This window comes from Podarcis tiliguerta (genome assembly GCF_965153285.1).
Source record: "Podarcis tiliguerta genome assembly, chromosome: 3".
Taxonomy (NCBI): Eukaryota; Metazoa; Chordata; class Lepidosauria; order Squamata; family Lacertidae; genus Podarcis; species Podarcis tiliguerta.
The window spans coordinates 67,221,209-67,240,521 of record NC_139536.1 but is presented as its reverse complement, the minus strand read 5'-3'; the positions used below and the strand labels follow the sequence as shown (position 1 = coordinate 67,240,521).

Here is a 19,313-nt window from a genome sequence, read left to right as displayed (position 1 = left end):
GTCTGTAATCTATTCAAGGGGGGATTTGGAGTGATGATGTTTTAGCAAGAAAAATAGCAACCCCTTTCTTTTTTATTCACTTCCTCTGATCAGGTAAAAATGACTTCTACCAGTTTCAAACTTCCAATAACATACTCTTTTTTCCTCCTATGAATTACTTGTAGCATTAATAGTACCATTCCCCCCGTTTGTTTTAGTAATCTGCTAAATTTCTTTCTTTTTATAGGGCATTTAAAGGTCTTTTTTTTAACTCAACGGTATTTATTTATACAAAAGTAATACATAAAGAAAACATTTTCAACCTACAAGAAACTATTTCTCCTTATTGCAAAGAAGAAATTTAATAGAACAAAACAGGAGCAACAAAGAGTCAGAAATTAGGACATGCTCAGGGGTGTAGAAACAGAGTAAGAGCACAATACAAATGTAATTTTATTGTGTTTTTTAAAAATCTTACACATATTACAGTATTAGGAGGCTATTAAGCCACATGAGAGTTTTTCTCACTAACTCTTACAAATGGGCCTGGATTAAATGCATACAATGCACTTTATTTCATCCTTCCAAGCTGAAGGCAGACTCATGATTCCTCATGGATGTCCCAGCAGAACTTGATGGGCAGCTTTTCCATTCTCTCCTTAAAAACGCTGTCAAACCTTTCATTTTGTGCGACTGTCATCGTGTTCTTCCAGTCTCCAACAGTGCCTGGCCCGGGAAGCAGACAGAAAGAACATGCATTGTGGTGGTCAAATAGATCTCTATAACACCAGATATATTCCATCCCTAGTTGGGAATATGATGTTGATAATGAGGATGATGATGATAATTTATACCCCACCCATCTGGCTGAGTCTCCACACTCCAGATTGGAAAAACAAATATGCCACCCTTAAATACATATATTTTGAAGGAAACAACAGCAGGGAAAGTACTTATTAGAACAACTCTAAAATTAGGAAACAATGGAAACTGAAGAGTTTTATGAAAGACTGGGAAAACGAAATCGCCTTGGTGCCCATCACGTGTCAGACCAATTGTCAGGTGAATCTGTCAGGGATTCTGCAAGCAGCACCAAGTCAGTTTGATCTGCCACTGACTTACCTTTGCGAAGATAATGTCCTTTGCTGTAGTCCATGAACTCCGGTGGCAAGAAGTCATAGTTTGCCCTGGGATCTGCTTTCATTTTATTAAATGTAGCCTGATCCACAACAGCATCCACCTCCTTTTCCGTCAGTCTCTTTCCCAGGAAGTCGCATATTTTCAAGACACAGCTTCTTAGATCCTGAAATGGGAAATAGTTTTGATGTCAAGCAATCCACAATTGAGAGACACAACAGCCTCGTTACTAAAATTCATGGAACAAGCAGGGGGAACAAGCAGCCAGCATTTCTCTTTGGCTAGTTTGGAATAATTGCCATTGCATTATATTGTACTCGTAACTGTCGCTTTTGTTCTGTGAGCCACCCATGGGACAGCTATTTAAATTGAATCCACAAGTAAATAAATAAACAAAATGCCACCACTCCAGACAGGAGGGGGCGTTCTGTGACATCTCTCCTCGGCCTGTAAAATGATATATCTTGCTTGGAACACTTTATTTTCAGCCCCATCATCTCTCAGGGTAAATGGTTACAGTGCACTCTTTGGAGTTTAGGGCCTAAAAAGCAGGTCCTAGGTCCATGGCCTCCTGGGCTTGTTTATCTTTTAGAAAGGAGGAAGGACTATCAAGGAAAGCAGCAGCTGAATTGGGGTTTTGAACTGTTTGTATTGAACACTCAGTAAACCTTTCGCGGTTTCCAAGCAGGCAGTTGGAATGCTTGTCTCTTCTGAAGATAGTGTCAGAATTCATTGTTTCCATTAACTATGTTGGTAAAAATCATTGCATTGTTGCATATTCAGATATTGTGTGCTTTTTAAAATGCTGCCTGGCTAGAAGATGATTGCAAAGAGGCACACCCCCATGCTGTAATTGATTGATTGATTGATTGATTGATTGATAGTTGATGTGGGAATATGCTTCAACCACAAATGCTTCGAAATCAGTTAATAATAAAAGGGCAACATTTTGATTCCGGGGGGGGGGGGGGGTTGAAATTGCTTATATAAATTCACAATGGTTTCAATGCAACATGATAAGCTCACTCAAATTGAGACCATAGACTGTGTTAAATTGATGATGAGGCAGATGCAGAATCTCCTTCAGTCAGGGCACTTGAATCATCATATTGCTTCCTTCCTCTATTTTGTAAAGGTGAGTTTTGATGCTTGTTTAATATCAGACTTGGTAACATTTTGACACCTTACCTTTTTCATTTCTTCATAGGTAAGAAATAGAATATTGAAGTCATCTCTGTGAGTGTACCAGCCTTCCACATGGTCCAACCATAAACTTGCAATTACTGATAGGAGAGAAGTTGATTTGGCGTAAATGTAGAGGAGATATATATTTATTTATTTTTTGGAGAGCAGCATAACACTCAGATAAAATGAATTAAAACATTTTAAGGGAACCAAATATGAACCAGCAATGGTGTAAACCATTAGATCATAATAAAATTCAGCCCAACCTTTCAATGAAACAAAGCAGCTTGAAATCGGAATGAGATGGATTGGAAAGGAAAGAAAACAAACGCAGGCTGAATGAATAGCACCCAACCTCACCAAACACTTTCTCAGAGAAAGAATTTGCAGAGGAGTTCTGTATTTTAAGGCTCCCTGCAGTGCTTCCCATCCCAGTGTGATGGGAGATTGATGGGTGGGCTGAGATCAGTCTAGCCTTCCTCCAGCCCCCTTCCTTCCCACTCTGGCAGTTTCCTTATATGGTGTGGCAGTTGATACCTACAACATTTAGGAGACCCTTTCTGGGTTTCTGACTTATAACTTGACACCAATCTCTACACTTCATTCAGGGTTAGGTGATCCACCCTCTAATGATTTGTAGCTGCTTCAGCCCATGCCTGATTTGCTTTGGGAGTTGGTCAAATTTATACCCTACCTTCTGCCTCAATGGTCAGCAGCTATCCATGGCATAAACCTGTGTGCTGTAATTTATTTAGTTGGAAAAACTATTATGGATGCACATGGAAAATAAGTTTAGACTTCCTCAGAGCAACCAACAGCATCAGATGTGGCACTCTGGAATAATTCCTTACCGCACACTGAATTTCTTTTATTTGTTTTCAAAGAAGGATAGGGAATGAAGGGACAAAAGTGACTTGTTTTAGAGCGGCAAATCATCCTTACCTTTTCCAGACAAAAACCTCTCCATGAAAATCCCAAAGTCATCTACTTTTTCTAGTGTGCGTGCAGCCTTGGTAAAATGATAATAGGAAACCAGAACATCCTTTGGGTTTCTGGCCACATAAATAACCTGCAGGAATAACAACAAATTCTTTTTGGCTTGACTCTTCCAAGGATGAGATAGATATTGCTAGCAATGAAACTGTTCTCCTAAACCTGGCTTTTCCCATAATATTCTCTGCTTGTATCAAATAATAAAATTGTTAACCGTCTGCAGCTTTATTTTTTCTGTGTGGTCTTTAATTGTCAGAGTCCAATTTCAATTTCCTTCTTTCCAGTACTGGTAATAGTAACTAAGAGAGAAGAGAATGTGTACTTGATGCTCTAACATTAGAGCCTTTATACAGTGTTCAAGCTCAGTGTACCTCCCTCTCGCTCTTGGATTTTTCCACGCCTCCCTGGAGGTTTTTATATCCCGCTGGATCAATGATGAAATATTTCTTCAGAGCTGGGAGGCTTGCCCTTTGACCCCACCTCCGCTTGATTCAAAGGTGAGTTGTTTGGGTAATCAGAATTATATCTGATCATCTTTCATCATTTATAAGCCTCCCTATTAACTAGCCGCTAATAAAGATTGAAGGACAGATTGTGAAGCTGAGGCTCCAATACTTTGGCCACCTCATGAGAAGAGAAGACTCCCTGGAAAAGACCCTGATGTTGGGAGAGATGGAGGGCACAAGGAGAAGGGGACGACAGAGGACAAGATGGTTGAATAGTGTTCTTGAAGCTACCAACATGAGTCTGACCAAACTGCGGGAGGCATTGGAAGACAGGAGTGCCTGGCGTGCTCTGGTCCATGGGGTCACGAAGAGTCGGACACGACTAAACGACTAAACTACAACAATAAAGATTGCTTAGCAAAACAATTTTCTCAGCCGGAAGTCCCCCTTGAGATGCATTTTTGACAGACCCTCCTGTCAGTTATATGACGTTGGTCTTCATTGTCTCATTCTCCCTTCAAATCTCCTGGAAATCTCATTGCAGCAACATATCCTATGCTGAATTCTTCTGAATTCCCACCATATCACCCATTGACAAAGCTGACACTCCCAGAACAGCAAAACAGCTATTCTTCTGTGCTCTTTCTTCATTCTGATCCAGTGACATAAGCTTTAGGAATGATGTAGGTTAGAGAAATGACATGGCTCTTTTTTGTGTGTGCTGACCAAACTGTACCACAAGATTGAGGCAGGAAATTCAGGGGAAAGATGCTGATCCTTGGCGAGCCGGCCCACCAGGGAGGAAAGGTTTGGTATGCTAATACTATCCTGGTATGCTAATTATTTTACATGAAGATATGAGTAAGATGTGTAAACACTGGATTTTCCACTTTTTAAAGAATATTAATGATCTGAAAAAGCATACTTCACAATTGTTCTGTTTCATGTGATAAATGGGATGCGTTCTTTCTGGGCTTAAAACAAAGTGAGACAAACATTTGATTTGATCAAATAATAAATACGGCAAGACCTACTTTTCCTCTTCCATTCCTTAATCCCTTTGGTACTAAATAGTAGGGTAGATGGGTAGTAAAGAGTCGAGGTGACGGTCGATTGACGTAGTCCATATTGCGGACATTGGCCTCCAGCCATGGAGCTCTATCTAGTAAGTCTATGTGTTCAGTTCCATCTCGATGACCTTTGTGCAAAATCAAGCTCAAAATATTTTGAGTCCATACTGTTCCTATGAATGAGGATAAGTTATTTAATTCATTCAGTGCCATAAATGTACATACTAGTTTACAGAGCAAAATAATTAAAAACAACATGCCTCTCAATCATGGCGCTTACTATTTAAATTGCAAACTGTTAGAGACAAGGAAGGATGAGGAAAAAGGGAGTCAAAGGAAACACAGCAAGGGCAGGGATGGTTGAATAAGAGAATGTGAAGATTCACCAAGGCTTTCTTTCCATTGTGGATGAGAAATAGGAAGCCTTCATGGAATCTGAGGATTTGGGAGGACAGAAAAATATTTGCTAAGATGTTCCTTTCTTTTTCAGAAAACCACCACAAACTCTGTTCTAGATTCTCCCTATAGATGGAAATGCAAATGACCAGTCAAAGTCCAGGGAATAAAAAGAGTTGTCAGTCCTCCAAAGTACTTTGATTCAGCTTATTCCAATCATTATTATTCTTCCCAGGAATTTTGAGAAATGCTCCTTGTATTTTGCCTTCTTGTCACTCAATTCCTCAGTGCCTATATAATGCAGACCTGTCAAATTACTGTCTAAACCCCTACGGTCTACCCATTGACTATGTCCCATTTGCACACAGACTTGGAGCTTCCTCTCCTCTCCCATTCCCAGTTACTGGATCCCCTTCAAAGCAGATCTGGGGATACACAGGAGGGGGCGCCTATGGGAAGGGAAAGTCAGGAAAAGTTCTGGTGTGCAAGTGGAAGTTCTTGTGTGGAGGGCGCAACTGCATTGGACACAGTCCCCTGTTACTGAACAGCTGTGGCAAAACCTAATGAAACAAAGAGATACAGGTATGAGAGTCTTTTAACAATGGAAGTTTACCAATACCATTTTACAACCACATGCAAAAGGCACACACGTTTCTAATCTTACCTGACTTTGGATAAGTAGCTAGAAACACATCACTGTCCCTGATTTCAAAATCCTCCAGGGAATCTATGTACTCCGGTGAACAACAATCTGGCTGGAAATAAAATCCTTTGTATTTGACAGCGTATTTCTCGGCTGGTTGCATTGCCTGTATAAGAATAAAGAGCGGAGAAGCAGAGAACAGTTCCCGCTATGGCGCTGCAAGAGGAAATCACAAAGAAAGAGTGTTGTCATTCGGTGAAATCCTACTGTGCTTTTGCAGAGCTCAAAGCACAATCCCAGGCTTCCCCTACATCGGAGGTGAGCGACATAGAGCTCCAAGGTATCCCCTGTTCCTTGAGGAACAGAAACGTGGCTCAGCATTGAAGCATTTCCCCCCTTCCTTTTATTTTATTTTCTGAAACGGTGCTGCTTCCAACTCACCGCAGCCTTCCACGTTTCCGCGTAGAGACTGGGCGTCCTGGCCAGAGTCCTTTCGCGGCTTCCTCATTCCCGGGCTTGGCTCCATCAGGGCCCTAGAGACCTTCTTCTCCTTCGCAAAGCCCGGTAAGCGCTTGCCGGGCTCTGGCACCGCGCTGCCCTAAATCGGCCCCTGCTGAGGAGAACTTCCTTCTTGAGGCAAGGCTGGTCTCTAACCCAGCTTGCAACTGCGCTTGCTCGGCCCAGCCCAGCAAGGCACCTTTTGCCAGATCCCGCAACCTGCCTCCATTGTTTCCCTCTATTTAGTTGAGCACTCTCGCAAAAGCCTTCTCAGCTCTCGTTCTGCCCCACAAGGCTTCTTGTCAGTGGCTCCACTCCGGTCCTTTCGAGGCACAGCAACGGACGACGAAGCCCTTCCCTCCGAGGCTGAGCTCCCAAGGCTTCCCCACTGTCATCATAAAGAAATCCCAAAGGAATGAGGCAAGAGACAGGGAAATCTTCTGTGCGTGGGAAGAAAAGCTTCGAGGATTTGGTAGAGCCCATTTTCTTGCCTGCCTGGGGCCAAATCACTTTCTCTCTTGGTGTTAGCGTCTATCTATTCCTGGGGGAGTCGGAGGTATTTCTTTCTGTTCTGCTCCCCGCATCCCACATACAGCGGATCCATGTGTGTTTTCATAATGAGGGTGCTGGGGATCCCTGTTGGGGCGGGTTTTCCAGAACTGAGACACCGCCATCCAAAAGGATGTGGGAGAATGTTTTACTAAGGTCCAATACCAAGATGAAGTACCAGGCTTGCAAACTGAGCCCTCTGCTTTATGCAAGTGAGGTGTGTGGGCAATGCCAGGAGGCAGGGCCGATGCCTCAACACCTTCTACATGTGCTGCATCAGGAAAATTTGGGGTATTGTATGTATCTCTTTGTATACACATGACTTGCATTCTAATCTCAACAACTTTAAACTCCAAAAGAAGCCCCATTTTAATAAAATGTTCTAAATAAATCAGCATTGGTTGATTTAGAAATCTATCCAGGAAAGGTAGTGACTTTTTTCATTTGCACACAGCTTATCTAAGATTGAAATTTTCTCAAGCCCAAGAATGATCTTTCAGATCCAACAGATTGGCAGCAATGTTTTCCATTTCCAACATCTTCACTATTTCCCACCTTGCCTGTTCCAAAGGGAAGAGCCCCCTCCATGCCTGTGGGGTGCCCAGGACAGCTGGGTCAGGCTATAACACTGACCTCTCCCTCCCTCACGCGCCTCTGCACCCCTTGGCAGCAGGTGGCGTCCTCTGTCCCTACAGGGCTCCCTGACTAGGGCAGCTGTTTTTCTCCCCCCCCCCCCAAGAAAACACACAAATGTGTTGAGGGGGTGTTTGTGCATGCTTGGCCAGGTCTGGCCGGGTGCTGCTGACCTAGTCTTTGAAAGAAAGCGTAGTTCTGCCCCTGTTCAGATCGCTCTGTTCACTTCTGAATTAATAATTACTAATCCCAATAGTTAGTTTGGGATTCCTTAACTTTTGCACATGGGGTAAGAAATTAGGACATGTTGGAATGTAGAATGTTGGAATGTAGAAAGAGAAGAAGCGGACAATACATATGTAATTTTATTGTGGCGTTTTAAAAAAATTATTGTGCATATTCGAACATTAGGAAGCTGTTAAGCCATATGAGAGGGGTTTTTTTGTTTTTGTTTTTACTAATTTACAAATAGGGCTGGATTAAATACATACAGTGCATTTATTTCATCCTTCCAAGCTGAAGGCAGACTCATGATTCCTCATGGATGTCCCAGCAGAACTTGAAGGGCAGCTTTTCCATTCTCTCCTTAAAAACGCTGTCAAACCTTTCACTTTCCCCGACTGTCATCATGTTCTTCCAGTCTCCAGCAGTGCCTGGCCCAGGAAGCAGACAGAAAGAAAGTGCATTGTGGTGGTCAATAAAATATCCATACCTCCAGATATATTCCATCCCTAGATGCAATTGTCAGGTGAATATGTCAGGAATTCTGCAAGCAGACCAAGTCAGTGTGATCTACCATTAACTTACCCTTCCGAAGAAAATGTCCTTTGCTGTGGTCCATGAGATCCGGTGGCAAGAACTCATAGTTTCTTCATTTCTTCATAGGTAAGAAACAGAATATTGAAGTCACCCTTGTGAGTGTACCAGCCTCCCACATGGTCCAGCCATAAACTGCAGAGGCTCAGGGCAGAGAGGCGGAGTGAACTGGTTTCTCTCAGGAGGAGTGCTCGCCTTAAGGCCAGGAGAGGCGGGTCACCTGGGGGCCGGGACCGCCCCTGGCCTCAGAGAAGATAAAGGCCAGTCAGCCCAGTCCCAGGTTGCGGGAGCAACTTCGTTGAAGAGCTGTTTCGGCCAGCATCCAGTCCTGTTCCCCCAGAGTTCCTGTCCTTGCCCGGCTCCTCGCTGTGGACCCCGCTTCGCCCGTGGAGGACTGTCTGCCGACCCTCGACTCAGGTCCTGGACCTCGCCCCACAGTAACCTCCCCCCCCTGGACCAGCAGAAGCTCTGAGCTATGCTATGCAGGGCCACCCAAGCCGGACAGGTCATAGCCAAGAGTTTAGACTCAATGTGATCCACCTGGAGAAGGAACTAGCAAACCACTTCAGTATTTTCCCAAGTAAACTCCATGGACATAAAAAAGGAGAAGCTTTGAGAAGAAAGTGAGAGTTTCCAAGGCATGCTCTGGTTCATGGGGTTACAGAGAGTTGAACACAACTAAGACGACTCAACAACAACAACAAATAAAATGTAATTAATTTTATCTATGCCTTTTCATGTGATCGTGTTTGCTGTGTGAACTACAGGGGGGAGTATGTGTGTCAAATCACTTCAAGGAATATATTTGGGGTGCATTTGTCTCTTATCAAACTTCACTGCCTTGAAGTGGCATGCAGCATGTGAGCACAGATTCTTTTCTACAGCTAGCCCTGTTTTCAGATTCTGATTAATCATTGCCATCCAGTAGGAATCAAATGCTTTCGCCATCTAAAATGTTTGTGAGGCAGTTAGATAGTTCTCCCATTTATCTTTTTCAGACTTTGTCACTCGTCTTGCACAACCTTTCTCCAGGGGAGTGAGGTGAGGGAGCGACAAGCAGCCCTGTCCTCTGAATGAAAGCCAAATGTGTTCAAGAACACTTTCCCTCATAATAAATTTGTTTAGGAATGAAGCCTTCAAAGAGATTATTCCGTACCATAAAAATAAATATCTGTTCCAGCAATCAAGATTATCCACCAATTATTTGCAACACATGGATTGCTAATTGCACAAACATTCTTCAGGGGCCAAAGCTGAATAAGTGACAAGCAGCATAAAATAAAATTGCTCTTGTAATTTTTATGTTACTTCTTCTAAAGTTCTGAAATTATACTATATCACACATTTATGCATACCCATCAATTTGGTGTAACCCACCAAAATGACTTATCTTCACCAGGGAAATGATCAAGGATCCATATTGGTTTTGTCAGACCATTACAAGGAAATTACTTCCTGCCTGTTGTACTTCTACTCAAAATGGCTTCAAATAATCACAAAGATCTGTTTCCACAATCACAGCTCTCGACCAATTATGTGCCAACCCACAGGCTGAAATGTTTGTCCTGATGGAATAATTGGAAGAGCATGAATAAGAATTCCACCCACAATAAATAGATTGATGATGTGAATGAGCCGGATGATTTACATTGCCATCTGGGACACCAATAGTTAGTTAGTTTGGGTTTTTATTAACAATAATTTTTATTAATTTTCAATTACAATAATGCAATGCTAGGCGCAATATAACAGTGCCAATTTAAAATACAATTAATAATCCCAATAGTTTGGGATTCCTTAACTTTTGCACATGGGGTAAGAAATTAGGGCATGTTGGAATGTAGAAAGAGAAGAAGAGGACAATACAAATGTAATTGTTTTGTGGTGTTTTTTAAAAATTACAGCACATATTAGAACATTGGGAAGCTATTAAGCCATATTAGATTTTGTTTTCTTCTAACTTTTACAAATAGGGCTGGATTAAATGCATACAGTGTACTGTATTTCATCCTTCCAGGTTGAAGGCAGACTCATGATTCCTCATGGATGTCCCAGCAGAACTTGAAGGGCAGCTTTTCCATTCTCTCTTTAAAAACGCTGTCAAACCTTTCACTTTGTGCGACTGTCATCATGTTCTTCCAGTCTCCAACAGTGCCTGGCCCAGGAAGCAAACAGAAAGAAAGTGCATTGTGGTGGGCAAATAAATATCCACAACTCCAAATATATTCCATCCCTAGCTGCAATTGTCAGGTGAAAATGTCAGGAATTCTGCAAGCAAACCAAGTCAGTGTGATCTACCATTAACTTACCTTTCCGAAGAAAATGTCCTTTGCTGTGGTCCATCTTATCCGGTGGCAAGAACTCATAGTTTGCCCTGGGATCTGCTTTCATTTTATTAAATGTAGCCTGATCCACAACAGCATCCACCTCCTTTTCCGTCAGTCTCTTTCCCAGGAAGTTGCATAATTTCAAGACACAGCTTCTCAGATCCTGAAATGGAACGTGGTTATAATGTCAGGCCACCCACAATAGAGAAACCTGACAGCTTAGAGACTAAAACTCATGGAATAGGCAGGATTACAAGCAGGGGAAACAAGCAGCCTGCATCTTTCTTTGCCTAGTTTGTAATAATTGCCATTGCATCATATTGTATTTTCATTGTTGTTTTTATTCTATGAGCCATGCAGAATGCATTATATTCTGGGGCAGCTCTTTCAACTGAGTCCACAAGTAAATAAATAAATGTCCCTGTTGAAGACACAAGGGAGGTTCTGTGACATCTCTCCTCAGCATCAGAGGGCCTGTGAAAGGACATATCTTGCTTGAGGTCATGACACCTTATTTATAGCCCCATAATCCCTCAGGGGAAATAGTTATATGCACTATTTGCTGTCTAGGGTCCGAAAAGCTGCTCCTGAATCCATGGCCTGCTAGGCTTTGAAAAATCTTTAGGAAAGGAAACGAGACTAGCAGGGGAAGCAGCAGCTGAGGGCAATTGAATAATCAAATTGCTTCCTTCCTCCATTTTGTAAAGGTGAGTTTTGATGGATGTTTAATATCAGACTGCATAGCATTTTGATAACTTACCTTCTTCATTTCTTCATAGGTAAGAAACAGAATATTGAAGTCATCCTTATGAGAGTACCAGCCTTCCACATGGTCCAGCCATAAACTTGCAATTACTGATAGGAGAAAAGTTTATTTGGCATAAAATGTATATCTGATTATTTCTTGAAAAACATTCAGAGAGAAGCAGTACAAACATATAAACTCCATTAAAACAATTTAAAGGAATCATTTTAACAATCAGCAGTGGAAACCGTTAAACAGAAGCTGAATTAATACCACCCAACCTCACCAAACACTTTCTCAGAGAAAGTATTTGCAGAAGAGTTCTGCATTTTAAGGCTCACTGCAGCTCTTCCCAACCCAATGTGATGGGAGAGTGATGGGTGGGCTAAGATCAGTCTACCCTTCCTCCAGCTCCCTTCCTTCTCACTCTTGAATTTTCCTTATATGGTGTGGAAGTTAACATTTGCAACATAAAATGCAACATAAAATGGTGCAGTAGGATTCTCAGTTGTAGACTCTTTGTGATGGATGGATGTGGAATTTCCTCAGAGTAACCTATGGCATCAGACATGGCATTCTGAAAATGATCCTTACCACACAGATAATTTCTTTAGTCTGTTGTCAAAGGTGATAAAGATGAAGGGACAAGAGTGATTCGTTTTAGAGTAGCAATTCATCCTTACCCTTCCCAGCCAAAAACCTCTCCATGAAAATTCCAAAATCTTCTACTTCTTCTAATGTGACTGCAGTTTTGGAAAAATGGTAAAAGGAAACCATGACATCCTTTGGGTTTCTGGCCACATAAACAACCTGCAGGAATAACAAAATATTCTTTCGATTCCTAAAATAATAAATGGATGGATCTCAGATATCTCTTCTTGTGGATTCTTGGTGCTTCCAAGTTGCTTTATAGCCCTGGCAGCGTCACACTCTTTTGCAACATGCACGTCAAATGCACAGTGCAATCCTATGGTGTCGAATGAGCTTATTCTTATTAAGTGTGTTGGATGGCACCCTTGTAACAAATGCTGTGTTTTGAATGGGCCGCAAGATGGCTGAAGACCACCACATAAAATGGATTCTGTTGAGGAACTATTCATAAATCGTGCTGATCAAAGAGTGAATGGAATGTGCATGTTCTGGCAAAAGTACTGTACCTGCAAGGAAGTGGAAAGACTGGCTGTGCAATGCTAGTTACAAACAATGAGTATCCTACTGTGCCAAAAGTTACAGAAGACCAGGTGCAAACCATGAGGGTTGTGATATGCCAAGAACATGCTAAGGGTGGAGGATGGCCAAGAACATGTCAAAGGCAATGAGAAATGCCAATATTCAGATGTGCACCAAAAAAGAGTATATGAGATCAGGCTTTTCAGGAGGGCTGGTGTGTCGGACGCAGCCGGGATCCCGCTGTCTGCCCACCCAATCCAGAAGAGTGGTGAGTGTATGTGTAATTGTGTGAGTGACTGAGTGCATGTTCCCTTATCTTGTTACGTGTTCTGCTTGTTACTCAACAAAGCAATGTTATGTAGACATTCCAATATATTGGTTGTCTGACTGCTTACTTGTGTTCTGCCTGAAGTGCACTGATCTCAGATAAAAGAACCTGTTTTATTATTAACACCCTCCAGGACTTTTACTATGGTGGAGCATAAACTCTGTGCTGTTTAGGAGTTATGGGGATTATTCCAAACTCAGAGTGCACAGAGCATTACTCATTCATATGGACAAAGGAATTGCAGCTGGATGAACTTCCCTCAAAAACGGAGAAATGTTAACGGAATCTGAGATGTTCATTCAAATAAGGCAATGCAAACATTGAATATGATCAAATAATAAATGTGCTGTTTCCTACTTTTGCTCTTCTGTTCCTTAATCCTTTGGGTACTAAATAGTAGGGAAGATGGGAAGCGAAGAGGCGAGGTGATGGACGACTGACGTAATCCACATTGCGGACATTGTACTCCAGCCACGGAGCCCTGTCTAGTAAGTCGACTTTTTCAGTTCCATCTCGGTGGCCTTTATGATAAATCAAGCTCAAAATATTTTGGGTCCATATTGTGCCTATAAGTAAGAATAAGCATACTTAATTTCATTCATATGGGGACATGGGTGGCGCCGTGGTCTAAACCACAGAGCATAGGGCTTGCCAATCAGAAGGTCGGCAGTTTGAATCTCCGCGACGGGGTGAGCTCCCATTGTTCGGTCCCAGCTCGTGCCCACCTAGCAGTTCGAAAACACATAAAACTGCAAGTAGATAGGTACCACTCCGACGGGAAAGTAAACGGCATTTCTGTGAGCTGCTCTACTTTGCCACATAACCTGGAAGCTGTCTGTGGACAAACATCGGCTCCCTTGGCCTATAGAGCGAGATGAGCGCGCAACCCCAGAGTCGTCTGCGACTGGACCTAACAGTCCAGGGATACCTTTACCTTTACTTTAATTTCATTCATTATACTAAGTATATGTACTTAGTACTTTAAAGAGTGAAATAACTGAAAACAACATGTCTCAGCATCATGGAGCTTACTATCTGAATTGCAACACTGAAAAGAAATGAGAGAGAGGAAGAGAATCAACACAGCAAGCAGAGGCAGATTTTGGGACCTGGCTACACGGGCTGCCAATACTATGATGTCAAATAGAAAGTGAGAGGTGGGGGGCACCAAATTATGGTGTCACACAGACCAACACTGAAATAGGGACAGCAATGGGTGAATGAGGAAGATTGACCTAGGCTTCATTTCTATTGAGGGTGAGAGAAGGAATTTCAGCTAAAGGCTTCATAGAATTTGAGGAGTCGGGAAGACAGAACAAAATTTGCTAATAAGTTCCTTTATTGTTCAGAAAGCTACCAAAACTCTATTCCAGATTCTTCCCAGAACATTATACAAATGATATTCAAAGTCTAGGAAATTAAAAAAAAGTTATCTGTTCTCCAAAGTGCAGTGGTACCTCAGGTTACATACATTTCAGGTTACAGACTCCACTAATGCAGAAATAGTCCCTCGGGTTAAGAACTTTGCTTCAGGATGAGAACAGAAATTGGGCAGCGGCAGTGCGGCGGGAGCGGGAGGCCCCATTAGCTAAAGTGGTACCTCAGGTTAAGAACAGTTTTGGATTAAGAACGGAGCTCCGGAACGAATTGAGTTCTTAACCTGAGGTACCACTGTACTTTGATTCCGTGGATTCAAATCATGATTTTTTTATCAATGCTTTCTAGGAACAGAAATGTTGACAAATGGCCAGTGAGACAAACATAATAGGCAAAAGGCAGTCGCAGAAGCCTTTCTTCATGTCACCCAAGTCCTAAATGCCTATACAATGCAGAACTTCTCCCCCTCTCCTCTCCTCTCCCACTCCCAGTTATTGTGTCCTCTCCACCCCAACAACCCTCCAAGGCAGATTTGGGGAACACTGGGGACACAAGGGGAGAGAAGAGTGAAGGAAGTTCTGGTGTGGAAGTGGAAGTTATTGCATGGAGGGCACAACTGCATTGGATACACACCCCTGTTATTATTGGCAAAACTGTGGCAGATAAATGCTGAAATAAAGAGTCACAGGATGAAAAGTTTTTAAGAAAAGAATTTATCAACTCTATTTGACAAACACATACAAAATCCTAAAAGTCAGTGAATACAATAAATCCCTTGCAAACAAATTTGAATGTTTTTGATGTGTATTTATGTTGTTTTCAAAACCTCAAACAGGTTGACACTGGTGGAAAACTCATTATTTCATCTCTTTTTTTGAAACAAAACAAAACATGGCCCAGTTCACCTTTATGTAACCAGGTAAGTTCCATACTACCCACATTGACCTCAATTTTGCATTTGGTTTTAAACTTGCGTTAGGATAATACAGATACTATGTAGATATATGTGGGTATCCAACAGGGTTGAATTGAAATGATGGTTCTTCCTATGAAAAGGTACTCTTACCTGATTTTGGATAAGTGATTAAAAATACATCACTGTCTCTTATTTCAAAATCCTCCAGGGAATCTAAGTACTCCGGTGAAGCCAAATCTGGCTGGAAATAAAATCCTTTGTATGTGAAAAGGTATTTCTCGTTTGGTTGCATTGCCTGCCTAAGAATAAAGAGAAGAGAATAGTTCCCTCTATTATGCAACAATGGGAAATCACAAAAAATAGAGGTGTCATTTTGTCAAATCCTACTCTTTTTGCAGACCCCATAGCAGAATCCCATGCTTCTCTTCCATCACAGGTGAGCAACATAAAGGCCCATCATTTAAAGAACAGAGACTTGACCCATCATTAAGGCAACAAAGCATTCCCCCCCCCCACTTTAAATGTTGTTTTTTTTAAATGGTGCTGCTATCAACTCAAAGCTGGCTTTGCCCTACACAAGAAGGCTTTTCTCTTTCACCCTGACATAGTTATTTCTCAACTGCATGTGTGCAGCATGCAAAATAGCAGCCCTTGGCCTCACTTTATGCTGCCTGGCGTCATAGTTTGGTCAGTGCTGCTATCCTGACAATCATTCTTGTACTCAGGGGAGGTGGGAAGGAACCAAAAAAGTGATCCCTGGAAATGGTTCCAGGGAAAATGAAAGACGGAATCTGTTGGGAACTCTTGCCCAATTCCTCCTGGGTTCTTGATCAGCTTCAAGAAATTGGGGTGACGTATTTTCCGGGCTTCCTGGGGCCAAACCATAGATGTGCCTGGGGACCACAGGGTGGCAAAGAGAAAGGTATTGCCAGCTCTGGCTGAAACTGCTGCTGGAATGTGGTGCCCAAGGACGTTCCATGGAGGGAATGCTGCCCTTAGCTTCATCTGTGATAATACAGAGAGTTGGCTGGACATACAATGGGCCCTATTGGGCAGGTGTTCCCATAGTGAGACACCACTGCCAAAATAGCTCTTTCTTTTTTTGTCTCCTCCCTGCGCCAATTTCTCTCCTCCCACGTAGCGTCTGACAAGGAAGGCACTTGCAAGGTTGGGCTCAGTGCATGGTATAAGGAGGCGGGGAATTGTTATGGGAGAAAGTTTAATACCACCTTGTGATATTTTAGATGAATGGGTGTTTTATAAACATTTAAATAAATAAATCAGAATAACCATAAAATCCTTTGCTCATAATTGATAAATAAAGTGCCATGAAGCCTGAAAATCACTTTAATTCTCTATATAAGTCTTGTGTTTCATTGCTAAGTCCCCTCAAAATAACAATTAATCTCTGGTAGCACAAATGTTGCATTCTGTGTGACACCATAAAATAATATGAACTGTGAAAAGAGTTTCCATGCATCTGATGAAATACCTTCTTGCCCCTCAGAACTCTTGCAAGAAAGAGTAGATTAGTTGTTTGTCATTCAGTAGTCCTGCTTTTCCCTGGAAAGTTTAATTTACAAGAAAACTTACCTACCTTTTGTTTTTAGAGTCGAAAAGTGTGGGGGAGAGAGGGAGAGAGTTATCTCTTTTGCAGCTTGGAGTATTTCAGCTTTTCAAGGCTCACGTTCAGAGCTCTCAAGGAAACTGCTTTATAGAATTCCATTAGCTAATAAGAGTTTGATTAAATTGATGGCTCCTCCTTAGTAAATCATTCCTGGCATGTTATGCACATTCAGTCCCCTTAAAAAAACTTTTAATCTCTGGTAGCACAAGTGGTGCACTCTGTCTGACACCAGAAAAGAATATGAACTGTGACCAGAGTTTTCATGCATCTTGTTGCCCCTCGGGACTCATGCATGAAAGAGTAGATTAGTTGTTTGTCATTTAGTAGTCCTGCTTTTCCCTGGAAAGTTTAAATTACAAGAAAACTTACCTACCTCTTGTTTTTAGAGTCAAAAAGTGTGGGAGAGAGAGGGAGAGAGTGATCTCTTTTGCAGCTTGGAGTATTTCAGCTTTTCAAGGCTCAAGTTCAGAGCTCTGTAGGAGATTGCTTTATAGAATTCTGTTAGATAATAAGGGTTGGATTAAGCCGATGGCTCCTCCTTAGTAAATCATTCCTGGCATGTTATGTAAGAAAAGAAAGGTAACACAGGTGCATAGAGGCAGATAATGTAAAGAATAACAGGGTGAGAACTTGTTTCTTTGCACAAGCAACAGCCAATATCAACAGTGGTCTTCGTCCGTTTAAGAAATAAAAGCAGTATTACGTCTGCTCAGGTCCACTAGTAGAAAATGGGCTCAAATGGTAAGAGACACCTGAGATTCACCAATGGATGTCTATTTGTACACACATGCCTGCACTGACTTACACCCCAATAACACCAACTTTAACTCCAAAATTATCCCTTTTTGTTTTAATAAAACTTACTAAATAATTAGCATGGATTGTTTTAGAAATCTATCCAAGAAAAGTAGAAACCTTTTTCATTTGCACACAGCTTATCTGATATCAAACATGACTCATGTCCAAGAATAAACTTTCAAATTCAATATATTGGCAGCAATCTTTCCCACCCTTCAAAGATTTTGAAGTATTTTCAGAGTCCACATCAAGATGGACAGCTCCCAGTCATTTTAGTCAGAATTCCATGAAAGCTATTTCCCAGTACACAATGCCACATGCAGAAATGGCTCATTTTGGTTTTGTTTATCATCTAAAGCTAATGTTTTCAGGAATATCTTTGCATAGAAAATGCACTTGATGGCTTCCTGTGTTCTCCTTGCTAAACTGTCCAAATTTATACTGCAATCCCCTTTCAAAGTCTTGGGCTTGGGCAGCTCCACAACGTTGTCTACCTCCTGTACCTCAGCTCCCCCCCCCCCACAAAATCACAGGGGTGTTTTTTTTATACAGCACTCCTGAGATTGTGAAATTGCAGTTTATTTTATGACTGCAGGGTTTTTTATAGGGTTTTTTATTTCAAACGATGACAAATCTCAGCTGTGCAGGGCCACCCAAGCCGGACAGGTCATAGCCAAGAGTTTAGACTCAATGTGATCCACCTGGAGAAGGAACTGGCAAACCACTTCAGTATTTTCCCAAGTAAACTCCATGGGCATAAAAAAGGAGAAGCTTTGAGAAGAAAGTGAGAGTTTCCAAGGCATGCTCTGGTTCATGGGGTTACAGAGAGTTGAACACAACTAAGACGACTCAACAACAACAACAAATAAAATGTAATTAATTTTATCTATGCCTTTTCATGTGATCGTGTTTGCTGTGTGAACTACAGGGGGGAGTATGTGTGTCAAATCACTTCAAGGAATATATTTGGGGTGCATTTGTCTCTTATCAAACTTCACTGCCTTGGAGTGAGGCATCTGATCAAAGATCTGTATTTTAAATAAGCTTAAAAATATATTTGTAGATGCTTGCTTCAGATGCTTGCTCCAGGCTAGGCAGTAAAAGCTGCTGAATGCCTTGGCAGAGGTTTAGCCTTGGCAGATGTTTATTTTTCTGAACAGGGCCCCTCATTGATTTGTTGCAGTACTTCAAAGTTGTAAAAAGGAGCAAAAGCTGGGAACAAAGGTCATACAAATTACAGAATACAATCCAAGCTGCAAAAACATTAATTAGAGTTGGTAATTACTCAAACTCAGCCATATCTTCCCAAGGTTTAAGATATCCTGAGAAGGTTAAAGGAGCAAAGAGCTAATAGCAACAACAGCTGGTGGGGGGGTGTAAATTGAAGGGGTTGCTTTAGAAACTGTTTTTTTATTAAGTTCTTTTCTTCTAAAAATCTATGAAATGTATTGACTCCTCCTTTGGCTGCCTCTGTCCAATCAGCCTGGTTGAAATTCCTATTGGCTGTCTGATAGAACCAATCATAAAAGATACACCCATTTCCCATTATCTTTTATGGGAGACAAAGAGCTATATTTCCTTCTATCATATATCTTACATTTGCCTTGACAAGGCATCTTAATTATCAGATCACCCTATGCCCTTTGCTCTTCTGCTCTTTGCTCTTCTGCCCTTGGCAAC

The 19,313-nt window shown here is 41.7% G+C and overlaps 2 protein-coding genes across 7 annotated transcripts in view; both read right to left on the bottom strand.

Moving 5' to 3' along the window:
• Nucleotides 1-408: 408 nt before the first annotated feature.
• Nucleotides 409-19,313, bottom strand: part of LOC310674480 (amine sulfotransferase-like) — a 33,087-nt gene continuing 14,182 nt past the window's right edge. Inside the window, exons 1-7 of one of the 6 annotated variants that reach the window (XM_083433714.1) lie at nt 17,209-17,346; nt 5,871-6,015; nt 4,775-4,983; nt 3,244-3,370; nt 2,305-2,399; nt 1,102-1,282; nt 409-705 (exon numbers count right to left, since the gene is read on the bottom strand). In XM_083433714.1, the coding sequence (XP_083289840.1) occupies nt 581-705; nt 1,102-1,282; nt 2,305-2,399; nt 3,244-3,370; nt 4,775-4,983; nt 5,871-6,012 (879 nt within the window). In that variant the 5' untranslated portion in view covers nt 6,013-6,015; nt 17,209-17,346 and the 3' untranslated portion in view covers nt 409-580. Of the gene's footprint in view, nt 706-1,101; nt 1,283-2,304; nt 2,400-3,243; nt 3,371-4,774; nt 4,984-5,870; nt 6,066-6,290; nt 6,846-17,208; nt 17,347-19,313 lie in introns of those variants that run through there. The other 5 variants (XM_083433710.1, XM_083433711.1, XM_083433712.1 and 2 more) reach the window with 5 other exon arrangements.
• On the bottom strand, nt 10,068-16,939 carry LOC310674490 (amine sulfotransferase-like). The gene is made up of 7 exons (XM_083433743.1): nt 16,806-16,939; nt 15,359-15,503; nt 13,273-13,481; nt 12,101-12,227; nt 11,433-11,527; nt 10,655-10,835; nt 10,068-10,500 (listed from the first exon to the last, which is right to left on the bottom strand). Exons 2-7 carry the CDS (start codon nt 15,498-15,500, stop codon nt 10,376-10,378), a joined length of 879 nt encoding a protein of 292 aa, XP_083289869.1. The 5' UTR covers nt 15,501-15,503; nt 16,806-16,939; the 3' UTR covers nt 10,068-10,375.

Bases quoted from the DNA above. Each gene is read 5' to 3' on its own strand.
- LOC310674490 (XM_083433743.1), bottom strand. From the start codon at position 15,500: ATGCAACCAAACGAGAAATACCTTTTCACATACAAAGGATTTTATTTC. The intron at 13,482-15,358 runs GTAAGAGTACCT...TCTTACTTATAG, and splicing joins AATCACTTATCCAAAATCAG to GCACAATATGGACCCAAAAT. The intron at 10,836-11,432 runs GTAAGTTATCAA...GTTCCATTTCAG, and splicing joins CCTATGAAGAAATGAAGAAG to GATCTGAGAAGCTGTGTCTT.